At 44.5% G+C, this 18,329-nt stretch overlaps 1 protein-coding gene across 1 annotated transcript in view; it reads left to right on the top strand.

Moving 5' to 3' along the window:
- LOC110491068 (La ribonucleoprotein 1, translational regulator) overlaps nt 1-18,329 on the top strand; it is an 83,352-nt gene that overhangs the window by 38,172 nt on the left and 26,851 nt on the right. The window contains 5 exon segments of the mRNA XM_036950051.2: nt 348-482; nt 2,959-3,096; nt 7,592-7,754; nt 8,261-8,405; nt 14,484-14,661. Coding sequence (XP_036805946.2) covers nt 348-482; nt 2,959-3,096; nt 7,592-7,754; nt 8,261-8,405; nt 14,484-14,661 — 759 coding nt within the window.

Raw genomic sequence — 18,329 nt, 5'->3', positions numbered from 1 at the left:
GGGGGGTTATATATCAACCAAGTAAAACGTGAGGTATTTATTTTGGGGTGTTTTTTCTCACCTCTCAGTAGGATTAGAATTCCCATTCACAATCCCAGACGTGAAACCTTTTAAACTTGAATTGGTCTAGCACAATAAGTTACTGTGCTGCTCTGTCCATTCCCCTTACACACATCAACTAGTTTCATACTATCCCTGCCTGCCTGCCTGCATTTCACTACAGAAAGGGACTCTTGGTCTTGGACAACAAAAAAACACCACAACAAAATAACTACATTGTGGTACATTGTGGAAATTTGGCAGACAGGCGACTCCCTAACGGTATTGTTTTTGTGTGTTTTTTGTAGGAAACAAGCATAGGTGGGTGCCGCTGATGATGGAGGTGAAGTCTGAGGGGCCCAGAGAACGCTCGGCCTCAAGGAATAACTCCCGTCAGAACGAGGTGCCCAGGATGCCCCCCAACAGGAAGAACGACCTCCGAGGTGAGTGTCATCTCCCATCGCCAACCTGACCTCTTATGGCAGCCTATGCCCTATGTAGTGCACTACATTTGACCTGTGTCCATAGGGGATTTACAAGTAGCTGCCAAAATAAAGGAAACACCAACAGTGTCTTACTAGGGCGTTGGCCACCACAAGCCGCCCGAACAGCTTCAATGCGCCTTGGCATAGATTCTACAAGCTTCTGTAACTATATTGGAGGGATGCGATGCCATTCTTCCATGAGGAATTCTATAAATGGGTTTTTGTTGATGGTGGTGGAAACCGCGGTCTCAGGCGCCACTCCAGAATCTCCCTTAAGTGTTCAATTTGGCTGAGATCTGGTGACTGACACACACACACCAGGGTTCCTGTTAGAGAAATGTTGCACCAGAAAGATTTTAATTCCCCGTAACACATTATGGATTCCACCATAAAAACTGTAAAAAATGAAAAGTTTGACCAAGTTTATTCTTCCCAGAGGATCAATACAGCTGCATTAGACAAACCCTTTTCACACAAGCAGTGATATTTAACCCTTCCTCCTAGGCTGTCTCCTCCTACACATCTGAACAGCCGATATAAACTCAGCAAAAAAAGAAACGTCCCCTTTCAGGACCCTGCCTAATATTCCAAATAACTTCACAGATCTACATTATAAACACTGTTTCCCATGCTTTTTTTTAAATTTATTTTTTTATTTTTTTATTTTTTTTATTTCACCTTTATTTAACCAGGTAGGCTAGTTGAGAACAAGTTCTCATTTACAACTGCGACCTGGCCAAGATAAGGCATAGCAGTGTGAACAGACAACACAGAGTTACACATGGAGTAAACAATTAACAAATCAATAACACAGTAGAAAAAAGGGGAGTCTATATACATTGTGTGCAAAAGGCATGAGAAGGTAGGCAAATAATTACAATTATGCAGATTAACACTGGAGTGATAAATGATCAGATGGTTATGTACAGGTAGAGATATTGGTGTGCAAAAGAGCAGAAAAATAAATAAATAAAAACAGTATGGGGATGAGGTAGGTGAATATGGGTGGGCTATTTACCAATAGACTATGTACAGCTGCAGCGATCGGTTAGCTGCTCAGATAGCAGATGTTTGAAGTTGGTGAGGGAGATAAAAGTCTCCAACTTCAGCGATTTTTGCAATTCGTTCCAGTCACAGGCAGCAGAGAACTGGAACGAAAGGAGGCCAAATGAGGTGTTGGCTTTAGGGATGATCAGTGAGATACACCTGCTGGAGCGCGTGCTACGGATGGGTGCTTGTTCAATGAACCATAAACAATGAATGAACATGCACCTGTCCATGAGGAGATGCACTGCAGTACTTAATGCAGCTGGTGGCCACACCAGATACGGACTGTTACTTTTGATTTTGACTCCCCCCTTTGTTCAGGGACACATTATTCCATTTCTGTTAGTCACATGTCTGTGGAACCTGTTTAGTCTGTCTGTTGTTGAATCTTATGTTCATACAAATATTTACACATGTTACGTTTTCTGAAAATAAACGTTGACAGTGAGCGAACGTTTCTTTTTTTGCTTTGTTTATCTTGACTGCTAGGCAGGTCACTTAGTGATACGGGCCTGATACGCGCCGTAAACTGTTATTTCTCCCTTTGTGCACGGGGACATTGTCATACTGAAACAGGAAAGGGCCTTCCTCAAACTGTTGCCACAAAGTTGAAAGCACAGAATTTGTCTAGTATGTAATTGTATGCTATAGTGTTTTTTTAAGGGGCCTAGCCCGAACCATGAAAAACAGCCACATACCATTATTCCTTCTCTACCAAACTTTACAGTTGGCACTATGCATTCGGGCAGGTAGCTTTCCCAGATACGTCCGTCAGACTGCCAGATGGTGAAGTGTGATTCACCACTCCAGAGAACTAATTTCCACTGATCCAGAGTCCAATGGTGGCGATCTTTACACTCCAGCCGACACTTGGCATTGCGCATGATGATCTTTGGTTTGTGTGCGGCTCCTCAGCCATGGAAACCCATTTCATGAAGCTTCTGACGAACAGTTATTGTGCTGACGTTGCTTCCAGAGGCAGTTTGGAACTCTGTAGTGAGTGTTGCAACCGAGGACAGAAGATTTTGACCTGTGTCCATAGGTCTTCAGCACTCGGTGGTCCCATCCTGTGAGCTTTTGTGGCCTACCACTTTGCTGCTGAGCCGTTGTTGCCCCTACACGTTTCCACTTCACAATAACAGCAGTTACAGTTGACCAGGGCAGTTCAAGCAGGTCAGACATTTGACAAACTGACTTGTTGGAAAGGTGGCATCCTATGACGGTGCCATGATGAAAGGCACTGAGCTTTTCAGTAAAGGCCATTCTACTGCCAATGTTTGTCTATGGCAATTGCATGGCTTTGTTTTAAACACCTTTTAGCAATGTGTGCCTGAAATAGCCGAAATCACATATATTTTTGTATATATAGTGTATTTTATGTTCTCAGACGGGTACAGAGGGAAGTCCGAGCGTGAATGGAGTGATGACCATGATGAGGTGTCCAGCGTGAGGAGCGAGGGTGCTCCCTTCCGTGCCGGGTTCCGGGGTCGTGGCAGGGGCCGGGGACGAGGCAGAGGCTCCAGAGGTAAGCAAAAATACAAATTATAATCTCCCCCCAAAAATGCATTACCATGCAAATGGTCAAAGTCATATCATATTGTAACTATACTGAACACAATTATAAACGCAACATGCAACAATTGTCGCAGTTCATTTAAGGAAGTTAGTCAATAGAAATAGAGGCCCTAATTTCACATGACTGGGCAGGGGTGCAGCCATGGGTGGGCCTTGGAGTCCGGTTGGATGTACTGCCAAAATCTCTAAAACGACATTGGAGACAGTTTATGGGAGCAAAATTAACATTCAATTCTCTGGAACAGCTCTGGTGGACATTCCTGCAGTCAGCATGCCAATCGCACACTCTGTGGCATTGTGCTGTGTGACAAAACTGCTCATTTTAAAGTGGCCTTTTATTGTCCCAAGCACAAGGTGCATCTGTGTAATAATTATGCTTCTTTGACTTCACCATTTTTTTGCACAAAATGAGATGAGCTTTTTGTGTGTATGGAACATTTCTGGAGTGTTTTTATTTCAGCTCATGAAACATGTGACCAACACTTTACATGTTGTTTCTATTAGTATTCAGTTTAGTTGGATACAGTCGACTCACATCTACTGAACTGTTCAGTGCAATTCACCTGTCTCCATTCTCTTGTATTTTTACCTACTTTCCTTCAGAAATCACACACTCTTGGTTAACACAATTGTCAAGCCATACAGTGTGCTGTGCCATTCCTGCTCTATGAGAATCAGCCTCATTAAACTACCTCAACTGGAATCCTACCGGTCTGCCATCTGTGCCCTTACAAGCACCTGGGAGAGAACATTTATCCTTTTATTTAACTAAGCAAGTCAGTTAAGAACAAATTCTTATTTACAATGACAGCCTACCCCTGCCAAACCTTAACCTGGACGACACTGGGCCAATAGTGCGCTGCCCTATGGGACTCCCAATCACGGCCTGTTGTGATAAAGCCTGTAATTGAACCAGGGTCTGTAGTGACGCCTCTAGCACTGAGATGCAGTGACTGCTGCGCCACTCGGGAGCCCAGATATACAGTCCAGCAGGTCCTCCTCCACTACATTATGGTCCATTCGAGACGGATCTTAAGTGCTTTTCCCCGGTGCAAGGTGCAAGACTACTACGTGAGTGAGGCTTTCACACATCCAGCAGTTCGTTCGACGCATCAGAAACGGCCACCACAGCATCTACAAGATTGCGAGGTAGGCTATGTGAGCCATACACGGCATACTTCACCCCACCATAGCACAGCACCGAATGATGTAAATGGTCAAGAAGAGGAGTGGTATTTTCATCATGAAGGAGCGGCAAAGATGACCCCCTTCACCTTGTCACATGCAACCTCATCCACTCGCCAGGTTCAATGGGATGCTGGCTCAGAGAGGGATCAGAGCCATCACCAGAGGGTATGGGTTAGAACCCTAGATAGCCCACAGCCTGCAGAGAAAAAGAGAACACATGGAGGTAAGCTGAGAAGCCCCCACACCCTACCCTTACCGGGAACACAGGAAGCTGCCAACAGCTTTCCAAGCAGAGCTAGAGGAAATCCGGAAAGAGAACGAGAAGCTGCGTATATCAATCAAATGTATTTATAAAGACCTTCTTACATCAGCTGATGTCACAAAGTGCTGTACAGAAACCCAGCCTAAAACCCCAAACAGCAAGCAATGCATGTGTAGAAGCATGGTGGCTAGGAAAAACTCCCTAGAAAGGCCAAAACCTAGGAAGAAACCTAGAGAGGAACCAGGCTATGAGGAGTGGCCAGTCTGGCTGTGCTGGGTGACGATTATAATAGAACATGGCCAAGATGTTCAAATGTTCATAGATGACCAGCAGGGTCAAATAATAATAATCACAGTGGTTGTCGAGGGTGCAACAGGTCAGCACTTCAGGAGTGAATGTCAGTTGGCTTTTCACAGCCGATCATTCAGAGTATATCTACCGCTCCTGCTGTCTCTAGAGAGTTGAAAACAGCAGGTCTGAGACAGGTAGCACATCCGGTGAACAGGTCAGGGTTCCATAGCCTCAGGCAGAACAGTTGAAACTGGAACAGCAGCATGGCCAGGTGGACTGGGGACAGCAAGGAGTCATCAGGCCAGGTAGTCCTGAGGCATGGTCCTAGGGCTCAGGTCCTCAGAGAGAGAATTAGAGAAAGCATACTTAAATTCACACAGGACACCAGATATCTCATCTAGCCGTAGAGCGAGAATTCGAGGTTCATGGCGTTAAACAGGAAATGGGGAAGCTTGTGGATAAGGTCTGCAGCCAGCTATACCCCCCCCCCCCCAAAAAAAAAAGTCTACTCAGCAACAGTCTGGCCCCAATGTACGAATTGAGTCCGTTTTTCCAGTCCACCTCATTCCCCCAGTTGAGCTAGAGGAAGAGCTCAGTGAGGAGTACGATAACGATGAGTTAGAGCAGCCAGCGTAAGAACAAGTAGTAGACCTTCTGGACAAGATGAGTGAGCTCAGTCATGAGGGATCAGGCTTCTTCTGCTGCTGCTAAGCAGAGTAGACCGGCATCGGTAGTCAAGTATCCAGGCAACCCTCCATGAGAGGCTACACCTTCGCCATGTCTCAGAGTCAAGTTATCACCCTGATGGGGGGACTGTAGCCTACCTCCTCACCAGGCCAGTGTTGCACCTTCACACTTTTCGACACCATTGATTTTATAATGTTAATTGTTCTGACCGTTTTGTTATTGGGATAAAACATTTCATTGGCCTCTAAATGTCACTCTTAAAGGCATCTAAGTGGGTATGCTGAACCTATATTGTGCAAGAAAAAAATCTGTTATGAATTCTTTAGTTTTTGTTAACGTGCTGTCAGTCAATAAACTGGTTACATTTCCAAAATCCCCTTAGTGGAAAATCATGAATTGTTATATGGAGGGCTATCAGCTGGATGGTTCGAGCGCATTCGATCCTCTGTAGAACAATACTGTTGAATGAAGCTTCGCCACATGTCATAAAGCCCAGCTCTCCACTCTACCAGCTCTCTCTTTGTGTGGTTGCGCTCCATTGCTGGTTCCGATCAATGTGTGGTTGTGCTTATGTGGAAATGGTGGAATGATCTGTCTGCTGGCTTTGCCTTGGTCTTGTGTGACCCTGATCCAGCCTCACTAAGGAAACAGTATGAGCAAAACAATTTAATAACTACCAGAGTGTGTTAGGACGTGTCAAGACCTGGGATAGCTCAGGGCAGTGGGGTTAGACATGGTGCTCGGGATTAAGAGTTTAAAATAATTTCACTATTGGAGTAGTATCATAAATGTGTTGCATATTCAAAATCCATGTGGGGTTAATTAGCTTAAGTGTTTGACCCGAGCACTGCTGCACGAGGGAGGCACTCTATTGCTGCAGCTGTGGAGGGGCCGGTGTGAGATGGGAGGGAGAGAAGGTGGAGCTCTATTGCTGCAGCTGTGGAGGGGCCGGTGTGAGATGGGAGGGAGAGAGGGCGGAGCTCTATGGCTGCAGCTGTGGAGGGGCCGGTGTGAGATGGGAGGGAGAGAAGGTGGAGCTCTATTGCTGCAGCTGTGGAGGGGCTGGTGTGAGATGGGAGGGAGAGAGGGTGGAGCTCTATGGCTGCAGCTGTGGAGGGGCCGGTGTGAGATGGGAGGGAGAGAGGGTGGAGCTCTATTGCTGCAGCTGTGGAGGGGCCGGTGTGAGATGGGAGGGAGAGAGGGTGGAGCTCTATTGCTGCAGCTGTGGAGGGGCTGGTGTGAGATGGGAGGGAGAGAGGGTGGAGCTCTATTGCTGCAGCTGTGGAGGGGCCGGTGTGAGATGGGAGGGAGCAGACGGAGGGAGAGGTGAACTTATGTGAGTGCATTGTTTATTGTTAATTTAACTTTTGTGTATTATCTACCTCACTTGCTTTGGCAATGTTAACATATGTTTCCCATGCCAATAAAACCCCTTGAATTTAATTGAGAGGGAGATGCAGTAGTACTCACACAAGTATTCGAATACTAACGTCCGTTTGGATATTCAAATATTCTACATCCCTAGCCTGGCTGGGCCTGTTGGTTTTGGCAACCAGCCGCTCCTCTCTCACCTCTGACTGGGCCATGGGAGTCTGCCTCTGACAGGAAAACACTGCCACCTTTCATTTGAGGAGAAAGGGGGTGGAACAGGGGAAGAGGAGTAAAGGTGACACTCCCTCCCTCCACCCACCCCCTGTTGTGATGAAACCTGCCGTTCTTCTCCTTCTCACTTGGCCGAGATCCACCTGTTTTGAGTTTTCAGACTCTTCCCTCTCCTCAGGAACACAGTGTTACTTTCAGAAGTCAAAGGATTTTCCCCCGGGGGACACCACATTTTAAATCTTAGCTAGTTCCTATTTAGTAAATCATTGCGCGCCTTCCTGGGATTCAACAGCTGTGCTGCAAATGTCTCCCTGCTGTTGGTGAACTCTTGTAGCTCTGCAGCCTTGTTGTTCACTTGTAGTAGGCTTGTGACAGTGGCCCTGTAATGGTTTACTACTGCCGTGTCTCCTACCAGGTCACCCTGACTACCATTATGGCTACAAGGCCTACAACGGGAAGGACGGTGCCTACGGACAGAAGTTTGGTGCTCCAGTGACCTATTACTACGACAACATGAGCAGCAGTGACCTGTACACAGTGGACCAGGGCCTGCTCAAGGACTATGTCAAAAGGCAGATGTGAGTACTTACCTACCTACCGTTGGTTACGTTGCTTTAAATGTACTACCATTGGTAACTATGCGTCATAAGTTCTGCCATTGGTTACTACGCTTTATAGGTCAATGTTTCAAGAGGAAGCAGATGTCACTGTTGTTCAGCCTTGGAATAGTGTAATATAATATATATGCGATTTAGCAGACACTTTTATCCAAACCGACTTAAACATGCATGCATACTTTCTCATATGGGTGTCCCCAGAATATAACATGGAATCTGAATCAAATTCCATCTCCTAAACATCTGATGACAATTGAAATTACGTTTATCTCCAACTCAAACAATGCTGAGAACGTAGGCAAATATTTAGTCTCAACTTTTCCCACATTATGTCATTGTATTCCCTGACAAGGGCTTGGCTTGACAGTGTTTCTTCTATTGAACATGCCTTCATAATAAAGGCATTTTAATTATAGGAAGAGTACCTTGATCCTCCTTGTTTTTGAACTTTCCGCGTCTCTCCGTAGTGAGTACTACTTCAGCCTTGGCAACCTGGAGCGGGATTTCTTCCTGCGCAAGAAGATGGACCAGGAGGGCTTCCTGTCACTTGGCCTGATTGCCAGCTTCCACAGGGTGCAGGCCCTCACCACTGATGTCAGCCTCATCATAGAGGTACATTATGTTCCTTATTTACATGTTTAGCCAGATGGCTTTAGTCTCATAACTAAATATGTTTCTATGCCTCATCAGCTGTATAATTTGTAGGTATTTCATGGCTTTTCATCGAGCTTTGACTTGTAAAAAACAGTTTCTGCAGACCGTATTAAATAGGACTGATCTCTCTTTTAATGTTGTTGTTTAATATCTATCAATCTACAAAAGTATGTGGACACCCCTTACAATGTGGTGATTTGGCTATATCAGCCACACCTGTTGCTGACAGTTATATTCAATCGATCACACAGACATGCAATCTTGATAGACAGACAAACATTGGCAGTAGAATGACCTTACTGAAGCAGCCGCCCACAAGCCTAAGATCACAATGCGAAGTGTCAGCTGGAGTCGTGTACATTTTGCTGCCATTGGACTCCGGAGCAGTGGAAATTTGTTCTCTGGAGTGGGGAATCACACTTCACCTTCTGGCAGTCCAACGGACTAATCTGGGTTTGGTGGATGCCAGGAGAACACCACTTGCCCCAATGCATAGTGACAACTGTACAGTTTGGTGGAGGAGGATTAATGGTCTGGGGCTGTTTTTCATGGTTCGGGCTAGGCCCCTTAGTTCTAGTGAAGAGATCTTAATGCTACAGCATACAATTACATTCTAGACGATTCTGAGCCTCCAACTTTCTGGCAACAGCTTGGGGAAGGTCCTTTCCAGTTTCAGCATGACACTACACCCGTACGCAAAGTGAGGTCCATACAGAAATGTTTTTTCGAGATAGGTGTGGAAGAATTGACTGGCCTGCACAGAGCCCTGATCTCAACCCTATCGAACACCTTTGGGATGAATTGGAACGCAGACTACGAGCCAGGCTTTTCCTTCACTCTGCGGTCCAACTCATCCCAAACCATCTCAATTGGGTTGAGGTCGGGTGATTGTGGAGGCCAGAACATCTGATGCAGCACTCCATCACTCTCCTTCTTGGTCAAATAGCCCTTACACAGCCTGGAGGTGTGTTGGGTCATTGTCCTGTTGAAAAACAAATGATAGTCCAAATAAGCACAAACAAGATGGGATGGCGTATCGCTGCAGAATGCTGTGGTAGCCATGCTGGTTAAGTGTGCCTTGAATTGTAAATAAATCACCGATAGTCACCAGCTGCAATTTCTGAGGCTGGTAACTCTAATGAACTTCCGCAGCAGAGGTAACTCTGGGTCTTCCTTTCCTGTGGTCCTCGTGAGAACCAGTTCCATCATAGCACTTGATGGTTTTTGTGACTGCACTTGGAAGAAACTTTCAAAGTTTTTGAAATGTTCCGGATTGACTGACCTTCATGTCTTAAAGTAATAATGGACTGTTGTTTCTCTTTGCTTATTTGAGCTGTTCTTACCATAATATGGACTTGGTATTTTTCCAAATAGGTCTATCTTCTGTATACCACCCCTACCTTGTCACAACACAACTGATTGGCTCCAACGCATTACGAAGGAAAGACATTCCACAAATGAACTTTTAACAAGGCACACCTGTTAATTTAAATGCATTCCAGGTGACTACCTCATGACGCTGGTTGAAAGAAGGCCAAGTGTGCAAAGCTGTCATCAAGGCAAAGGGTGGCGACTTTGAAAGATCTTGACTATAAAATACATTTTGATTTAACACTTTTTTGGTAACTACATGATTCTATGTATTATTTCGTAGTTTTGATGTAGAAAATAGTAAAAAGAAAAATATGAAAACCCTTGAATGAGTAGGTGTCAACTTTTGACTGGTACTGTATGTATGCATAGTGCATTAGGAAAGTTTTCAGACCCCTAGACTTTTTCCATATTTTTATGTATTCTTAAATTGATTCAATTGTATTTTTTCCTCATCAATCTACACACAATACCCTATATTAACAAAGCAAAAAATATCACATTTACATAAGTAATCAGACCCTTTACTCAGTGCTTTGTTGAAGCACCTTTGGTAGGAATTACAGCCTTGAGTCTTCTTGGGTATGATGCTACAAGCTTGGCACACCTGTATTTGGCGAGCTATTTTCAGGTCTCTCCAGAGATGTTCGATTGGGTTCAAGTCCGGGCTCTGGCTGGTCCACTCAAGGACATTAAGAGACTTGTCCCGAAGCCACTCCTGCATTGTCTTTATGTGTGCTTAGAATCGTTGTCCTTTTGGAAGGTGAACCTTTGCCCCAGTCTGAGGTCCTGCGCACTCTGGAGCAGGTCATCAAGGATCTCGCTCTACTTTGCTCCGTTCATCTTTCCCTTGGAGACAAGTCAGGGTCCAGTCCCTGCCGCTGAAAAACATCCCCACAGCATGATGCTGCCACCACTATGCTTCACTGTAGGGATGGTGCCAGGTTTCCTCCAGATGTGACACTTGGCATTCAGGCCAAAGAGATCAATCTTGTGTTCATCAGACCAGCGAATGCCTTTTGGCAACTCTTAGCGGGCTGTCATGTGCCTTTTACTGAGGAGTGACTTTTGTCTGGTCACTCCCAGAAAGGCATGATTGGTGGAGTGCTGCAGAGATGCTTGTCCTTCTGGAAGGTTCTCCCATCTCCACAGAGGAACTCTGGAGCTCTGTCAGTGACCATTGGGTTCTTGGTCACCTCCCAGACCAAGACCCTTCTCCCCTGATTGCTCAGTTTGGCCGGGCAGCCAGAGCTCTAGGAAGAGTCTTGTTGGTTCCAAACTTCCTCCATTTAAGAATGATGGAGACCACTGTGTTGTTGGACCTTCAATACTGCATACATTTTTTGGTGCCCTTCCCAGATCTGTGCCTCGACAATATCCTGTCTCAGAGCTCTACAAACAATTCCTTCAACCTCATGGCTTGGTTTTTGCTCTTGGGTGCACTGTCAACTGTGGGACCTTATTTAGACAGGTGTGTGCTTATCCAAATCATGTGTAATCCATGGAATGTACCACAGGCTGACTCTAATCAATTTATAGAAACATTTCAATGATGATCAATGAAAACCGGATGCACCTGAGCTCAATTTCTCTGAATACTTATGTAAATAAGATACATTTTTATTTTTTTGAGATTTGAAAAATTACTGAAACCTGTTTTCGCTTAGTCATTGTGTCGAATGGCAATGCTCTTAACCGCAAGGCTACCTGCCACACACTTTAAACCCCATATGCTCCTTTGACACCCCTTTTTGAAAGTCACTGAGATTTCTTTTTTAGCCATGGTAGCCAAAATAATGGGCAACTGGGCATTTTTATACATGACCATAAACTGAGAAATGGAGAGGGATTCTTCTGCCCTTAATGCATCACCATCAAGCAGCTTAGAGAAGAGATCCTCCGGCTGTGAGAAAAGGATAACCTTTCTAAGTACACCGACCGTGCTGTAACCCAAGCAAACCCAATCTCAATTTTAAATGCCTCCCAAAGAAAAGCTGTTGATTAGTCGGGCGACGTTTATTTGTCCCAATTCAATGAACAGATGCTAAGCTCAACTCCATGGGAGACTGGACACTCGCAAGGCCCTTCATCTATCCGAGAAGATCTGATCCAGCTATCAAACAGCTTCGCTCCACTTGAGACCGACCTAACAGCCCCGGGGGTCAGCACGGATCCTGGGAATATACCAGAAACCCGCGCCTAGTGTCACCCACACCCACGGCCACCCCATACAGTTCAGCAGGTCGCTGACTCAAGACAGAACGGTCTCGTGCCATCCTCCACCTTTCTGGGGTTTCCGATGCCATCTGCTGGTGCGAAGAGTCAAGTTAGCCTGATTTGAAGCCTCCATCTGCCCTGCCTGGGGCAGTCCCATCCCCCTCTTCCTTTCCCATCGGGTTCCATCACGGGCACCATCACTGTGGGCAGCTCGAAACGACCAAAGGTCCACTGTCACCCAGGAGCCCGTATCATGATATCAACTCCCTCCTGCCCATGGTTCTGGACAACTACTCCAATATTGACACCATCGTCACTCAAATATGTTTTAATGACCTCCGCTTTAGGCGATCTGAGGAACTTAGGGAGGACTACAAAGAAAAATGTAACACCCTCGCGAGCACAGGGAGGTGAATAATTATCTGTCCCCCTCCCGTGCTATCGAAGGGGTTTGGAAAGTTTTCAGCCGACTCGTTGCCCTAAACAAGAATCTGATGAAACTTTGCAGCGACAGGAATGTCTCCTTCTGTGATAATTTGAATTTGCTGTGGGTACAACGAGCACTTTTTAAGAGACGGGATTCACCCTAACCACAGGGGTTCCAGAATTATTTCCAGAAACATTTATGAACTGTTTTAGAGACTGATGGACAGGGTCTGGTAGTTCTCCAGTCCTCACTATAAGCAACACAGGACTTGTGAGTAACTGAATTGATGTTCCTTCCGCTAACTGTGTCTTCTAGTGAGTTTATACAAAATGTCTTCTACCATTCTGATAGATTGGAGTCTGTCAGAAAACCTGATTTTCAACGTTAATAGTTTGGTTATTCCTTTCGTTACCTCAACGCCGACGCCCCAGGGGCAGAGTGGACTATGGACTTTATCCAACATGTTACTGGGCCCACCCATAACCTCAGCCATACTCTGGACCTGGTTATTACCAAGGAGCTTTCTACTGGGCCCACCCATAACCACAGCCATACTCTGGACCTGGTAATTACCAAGGGGCTTTCTACTGGGCCCACCCATAACCACAGCCATACTCTGGACCTGGTTATTACCAAGGGGCTTTCTACTGGGCCCACCCATAACCTCGGCCATACTCTGGACCTGGTTATTACCAAGGGGCTTTCTACTGGGCCCACCCATAACCTCGGCCATACTCTGGACCTGGTTATTACCAAGGGGCTTTCTACTGGTCCCACCCATAACCACAGCCATACTCTGGACCTGGTTATTACCACGGGGCTTTCTACTGGGCCCACCAATAACCACGGCCATACTCTGGACCTGGTTATTACCAAGGGGCTTTCTACTGGGCCCACCCATAACCACAGCCATACTCTGGACCTGGTTATTACCAAGGGGCTTTCTACTGGGCCCACCCATAACCACAGCCATACTCTGGACCTGGTTATTACCAAGGGGCTTTCTACTGGGCCCACCCTTAACCACAGCCATACTCTGGACCTGGTTATTACCAAAGGAGCTTTCTATTGACATCCCCTTGTTGATGTTGCTTTATCTAAATGTGATGTCTTTGTGGTAGATCACAATCATTAGGCTGGTTATCAGTCAAGCAAAACCTGATGAGAATGTTGTGCCCTAGCCTACAATGGAAAGGCATATGGATTTATATTTTTTAGACAGAGCACACATTACACCAGTTTTAAAGTCTGTCTGCGCTGGCTGCCTGTGAGTTTTAGAATTCATTTAAATATTATTCTATTGGTTTTTAAATCAATCCACGATTGTGCACCCCAATACATTTTAGACATGGTTTTAAGTTATGTAACCAGTAGTTCCCTCAGGTCCTCTGGCACTGGCCTTTTAACTATCCCGAAGCCTAGGACCAAGAGGCATGGAGAGGCAGCCTTTAGTTATTATGCCCCCAGCCTCTGGAATAGCCTGCCAGAGAACCTGAGGGGGACCTTGAGACATGGAGAGACAGCCTTTAGTTATTATGCCCCCAGCCTCTGGAGTAGCCTGCCAGCGAACCTGAGGGGGGCCGAAACAGTGAACATAATTAAGAGATCTTAAAACACACCTTTTTAGCACTGCTTTTCCTTAGGGTGCTTTTTAGTCTGATTTTATTGTGATTCTTAAAACAATATATACCCTCTGTAGAAAATATTTCAGTTTACTTTTTTTTCTGTGAAGCATATTCTGTTGCATCCATGTCTGAAATGTGCTGTATATAGTGCCTTTGGAAAGTATTCTAACCCCTTGACTTTTTCCACATTTTGTTTTCCAAAGGCACTTGATTTGATGATGAGATTTTAATTGCTTAATGAACTCTGGAACAACACCTGTGTGGAACCACCTGCTTTCAATATACGTTATATACCTCATTTACTCAAGTGTTTTCTTTATTTTGACAGTTGCATGTAGATGCATACTATATCATTGTGTTTAATACCCTCAACACTTTTTAAAAATCTACCCGTAGTCTTTGAAGGACAGCAAAGAGGTGGAAATCATTGACATGAAGATCCGTCGGAAGGTGGAGCCGGAGAAGTGGCCACTTCCTGGCCAGTCCATGGGACCGGACCACAACCAGGTGGACCTGACCCAGCTCATCCACTGCCCCGAGTTCGTGCCCCGGCAGATGCCCACTAAGCAGACAGGTATAGTAGCTATACCCCCTAGCCAGCCACACACTATACAACTGATAGAGACTGAATGTACTCAGATCTTCAACCAAAACCTAAAATGTAATAAAGTATAACCGAATGAGCAAATAACTCAATGTTGATACTTATATCATTTATTTACAGCGCCTTCAGAAAGTATTCATACCCCTTGACTTATTCCACATTCTTCTTGTTACAGCCTGAATTCTAAAAGGATTAAATACATTTTCTTTTTCACCCATCTACACACAATACACCATAATGACAAAGTGAACATGTTTTTAGACATTTTTACAAGTTTTATTGAAAATTATATACAGATATGTCTCATTCACACCCCTGAGTCAATACATGTTAGACTCACCTTTGGTAGCGATTTACAGCTGTGAGTCTTTCTGGGTAAGTCTCCCTAAGAGCTTTGCAAACCTGGATTGATACAATATTTGCACATTTTTATTAATCTTCCAGCTCTGTCAAGTTGATCGTTGGTAGTTGATTTAAGTCAAAACTGTAACTCGATTAGCAACTTCAATGTATATTTATTGTTTTAGGTTATTTTCCTGCTGAAAGGTGAAATTTGTTTCTCTGTGTCTGTTGGAAAGCAGGCTGAACCAGGGTTTCCTCTAGGATTTTGCCTGTGCTTCGCTTTATTGCTTTTCTTTTTTTCCCCAAAACACTCCCTAGTCCTTGCCGATGACAAGCATACCCCCAACATGATGCAGCTGCAACCATGCTTGGAAATATGAAGTGGTACTCAGTGATGTGTTGGATTTGCCCCAAACATAACACTAAGGGGTGTTCAGGGCATAAAGTACATTTCTTTCCCACTTTTTTTGCAGTTTACCTTCCTTATTGCAATTTGTTTTGTTTTTTTTACAAAACAAGCATGTTTTGTAAGAAATAAAATGATGTACAGGCGTCCTTCTTTTCACTCTGTCATTTAGGTTGGTGTTGTGGAGTAACTACAATGTCCTTAGTTTTCTCCTATCACAGCCATTAAACTCTGTTTTTTGACCTCAGGGTGAAATCCCTGAGACGCTTTCCTTCCTTTCCGGCAACTGAGTTAGGAAGGACGCCTGTAACTTTGTAGTGACTGGGTACATCATCAAAGTGTAATTAATAGCTTCACCTTGCTCAAAGGGATATTCAATGTCTGTTTTTTTGTACCCATCTACCAAATAGGTGCACTTATTTGCGAGGCGTTTGAAAACATCCCTGGTCTTTGTGGTTGAATCTGTGTTTTGAAATTCACTGCTCCGACTGAGGGGACCGTACAATTATCTGTATGTGTGGTGTACAGAGATTAGGTAGTTATTCAAAAATCATGTTGCTCACAGAGTCCGTGTAACCTGTTAAGCACATTTTTACTCCTGAACTTCTTCAGGCTGGCCTTGTCAAGTATTCAACCCGTTTAAGAAATTCCAGTTTCTCTTTTTTAATTCATCAGTAAAAATCTCAAAAAGCACAATTCCACTGACATTATGGGGTATTGTGTGTAGTCCAGGGACACAAAATATTAATTTGATAGAGCTTAAATTCAGGCTGGAACACAGCAAAATGTGGGGGAAAAGAAAGTGAATACTTTCTGAAGGCTCTGTAATTAACAAACTTATGCAACACCCAATGCCCCCCTTAGCTGTAATGACTGCAACCAAAATGCTTCCTGTAACTGATGATCAGTCTCTTAACATCCCACTCTTCCATGCAGAACTGCTTTAACTCAGCAACATTTGTGGGTTTTCGAGCATGAACTGCTCGATTCAGATCCTGCCACATCTCAATCGGGTCCAGACTTTGACTAAGCCATTCCAGAACTTTACATTTGTTTGTTTTCAGCCATTCTCATGTAGACTTGTTTGTGTGTTCTGGATCTTTTGCTGGGTCTTGCTGCATGACCCAGCTGTGCTTCAGCTCACGTACGAATTGCCTGACATTCTCCATTAAAATTATCTATTACAGAACAGAATTCATGGTTCCTTCAATGACGGCAAGTCATCCAGGTCCTGAGGCAGCAAAGCATCCCCAATCCATCACATTACTACCACCAACATGCTTGACCGTTGTTATGATGTTCTTATTGTGGGATGCAGTATTTGGATTTCACCAGACATAATGGGACCCATGTCGTCCAAAAAGTTGACTTAAATTTAGCCAAAAAGCACCTGGATGATCATCAAGACTCCTGGAAGAATTTGTCAAAATGTGACCTTTCGGACAATCAGGAGGCTGGAAAGATTAGGCATGGGCTCTCTCAGATCCTCAAAGTCCTTCAACTACACCATTGATAGTGTCTTGACTGGCTGCATCTCTACCTATTACGGCAACTGCAAGGCACCCGTCCCAAGGCGCTACAGAGGGTGGTGAGTATGGCCCAGTACATCACTGGGGCCGAGCACCCTGCCATCCAGGACATCTATACCAGGGGGTGTCTGAGGAAGGCCCAAAATATTGTCAGATTCCAGCCACCCAAGCCATGGACTGTTCTCAATGCTACCGCACGGTAAGCAGTACCAGTCTGGAACCAACAGGAGCCTGAAACAGCTTCTACCCCCAAGCCATTAGACTGCTAAACAAGGCTGCTAAATAGCTAATCAAATTGCTACCTGGAATACCTGCATTTACCCTTTTTTTTAAAACTGTCTTGCGCTGACTCTATCCACACCCTCTAGACCAGGGGTGTCAAAGTCAAATGGACGGAGGGCCAAATAAAAAAATCAGCTACAAGACGAGGGCCGGACTGTTCGAATGTTCATTGAAAAATTTTTAAATGACGCATATAGTCTAGTGAACCTAATTGAACCTACTGAAAACCTAACAAATATATTACAATATGATCAGATAAATAAAGCAATATTTTCTTATGGCTCTGTCAGTAATCTTTAATTTTCAACAGACACAAAAGACAAATTTCCTTTATATAAATATCCCCATAACATGAACATTAAATGAAAGAAACCGGTATTCAAGGCACCATCAGTAGACTATATTTTCTATTTTAGCAAAAGTGGGCTAAATTTACTTCAAAGAAAAAACAATAATAGCAATTTTCTATCATCCACTCAACTGAAATATTTTTAAAATATAATTGGATTGAAATACAAAAAAATAAAGTGCAAAAATCTATTAATCAAAAACAACACTTTGTTTAAGGAGAAGTAACATGCAGTGAAAACAAATATTAAATTTTAACTTTTAAACTTGAACTGAGTAAAAACTCTAAATATGTGATTGCACAGTAATGTTCACTTGTTTGAGGTTGAGGGTGATACTTGGTGGTGTCCCATCTTTTCCACAAGTTCATCAATGTTCGGGGTAAGGCTCTGAGCTGAAGAAATCCTCAGAATTGAGTGGAGGTGTTCAGCAGTAAGTCGACTTCTGTGTGATGTTTTGTTCAGGTTCATCAAAGAAAACAGTTGTTCACACAGGTATGTGCTGCCAAACATAGACAACGTTTGAGCAGCCTGGATGCGCAGCTGGGGCATTGTGCCGGGGAGGAAACGGGCGAACTCCGCAGCACCCACTGCCGCATATTTTGCCCTCAGTGCATCATTGCATTGGAGGTCAATCAACTCCATTTGGAGGTTTGGTGGTGAGCTTTCCACGTCAACAGCAAATGGGTTACCGAGCAGTTCCAACCTGCTTTTTTGTGCTTCAAAGTCAGC

This window comes from Oncorhynchus mykiss, chromosome 2 (assembly GCF_057628025.1).
Source record: "Oncorhynchus mykiss isolate SJ-2025 chromosome 2, ASM5762802v1, whole genome shotgun sequence".
In the NCBI taxonomy this organism is placed as follows: Eukaryota; Metazoa; Chordata; class Actinopteri; order Salmoniformes; family Salmonidae; genus Oncorhynchus; species Oncorhynchus mykiss.
Note: the sequence above shows the minus strand (reverse complement) of the source record. Positions and strands in the feature narration are given on the sequence as shown.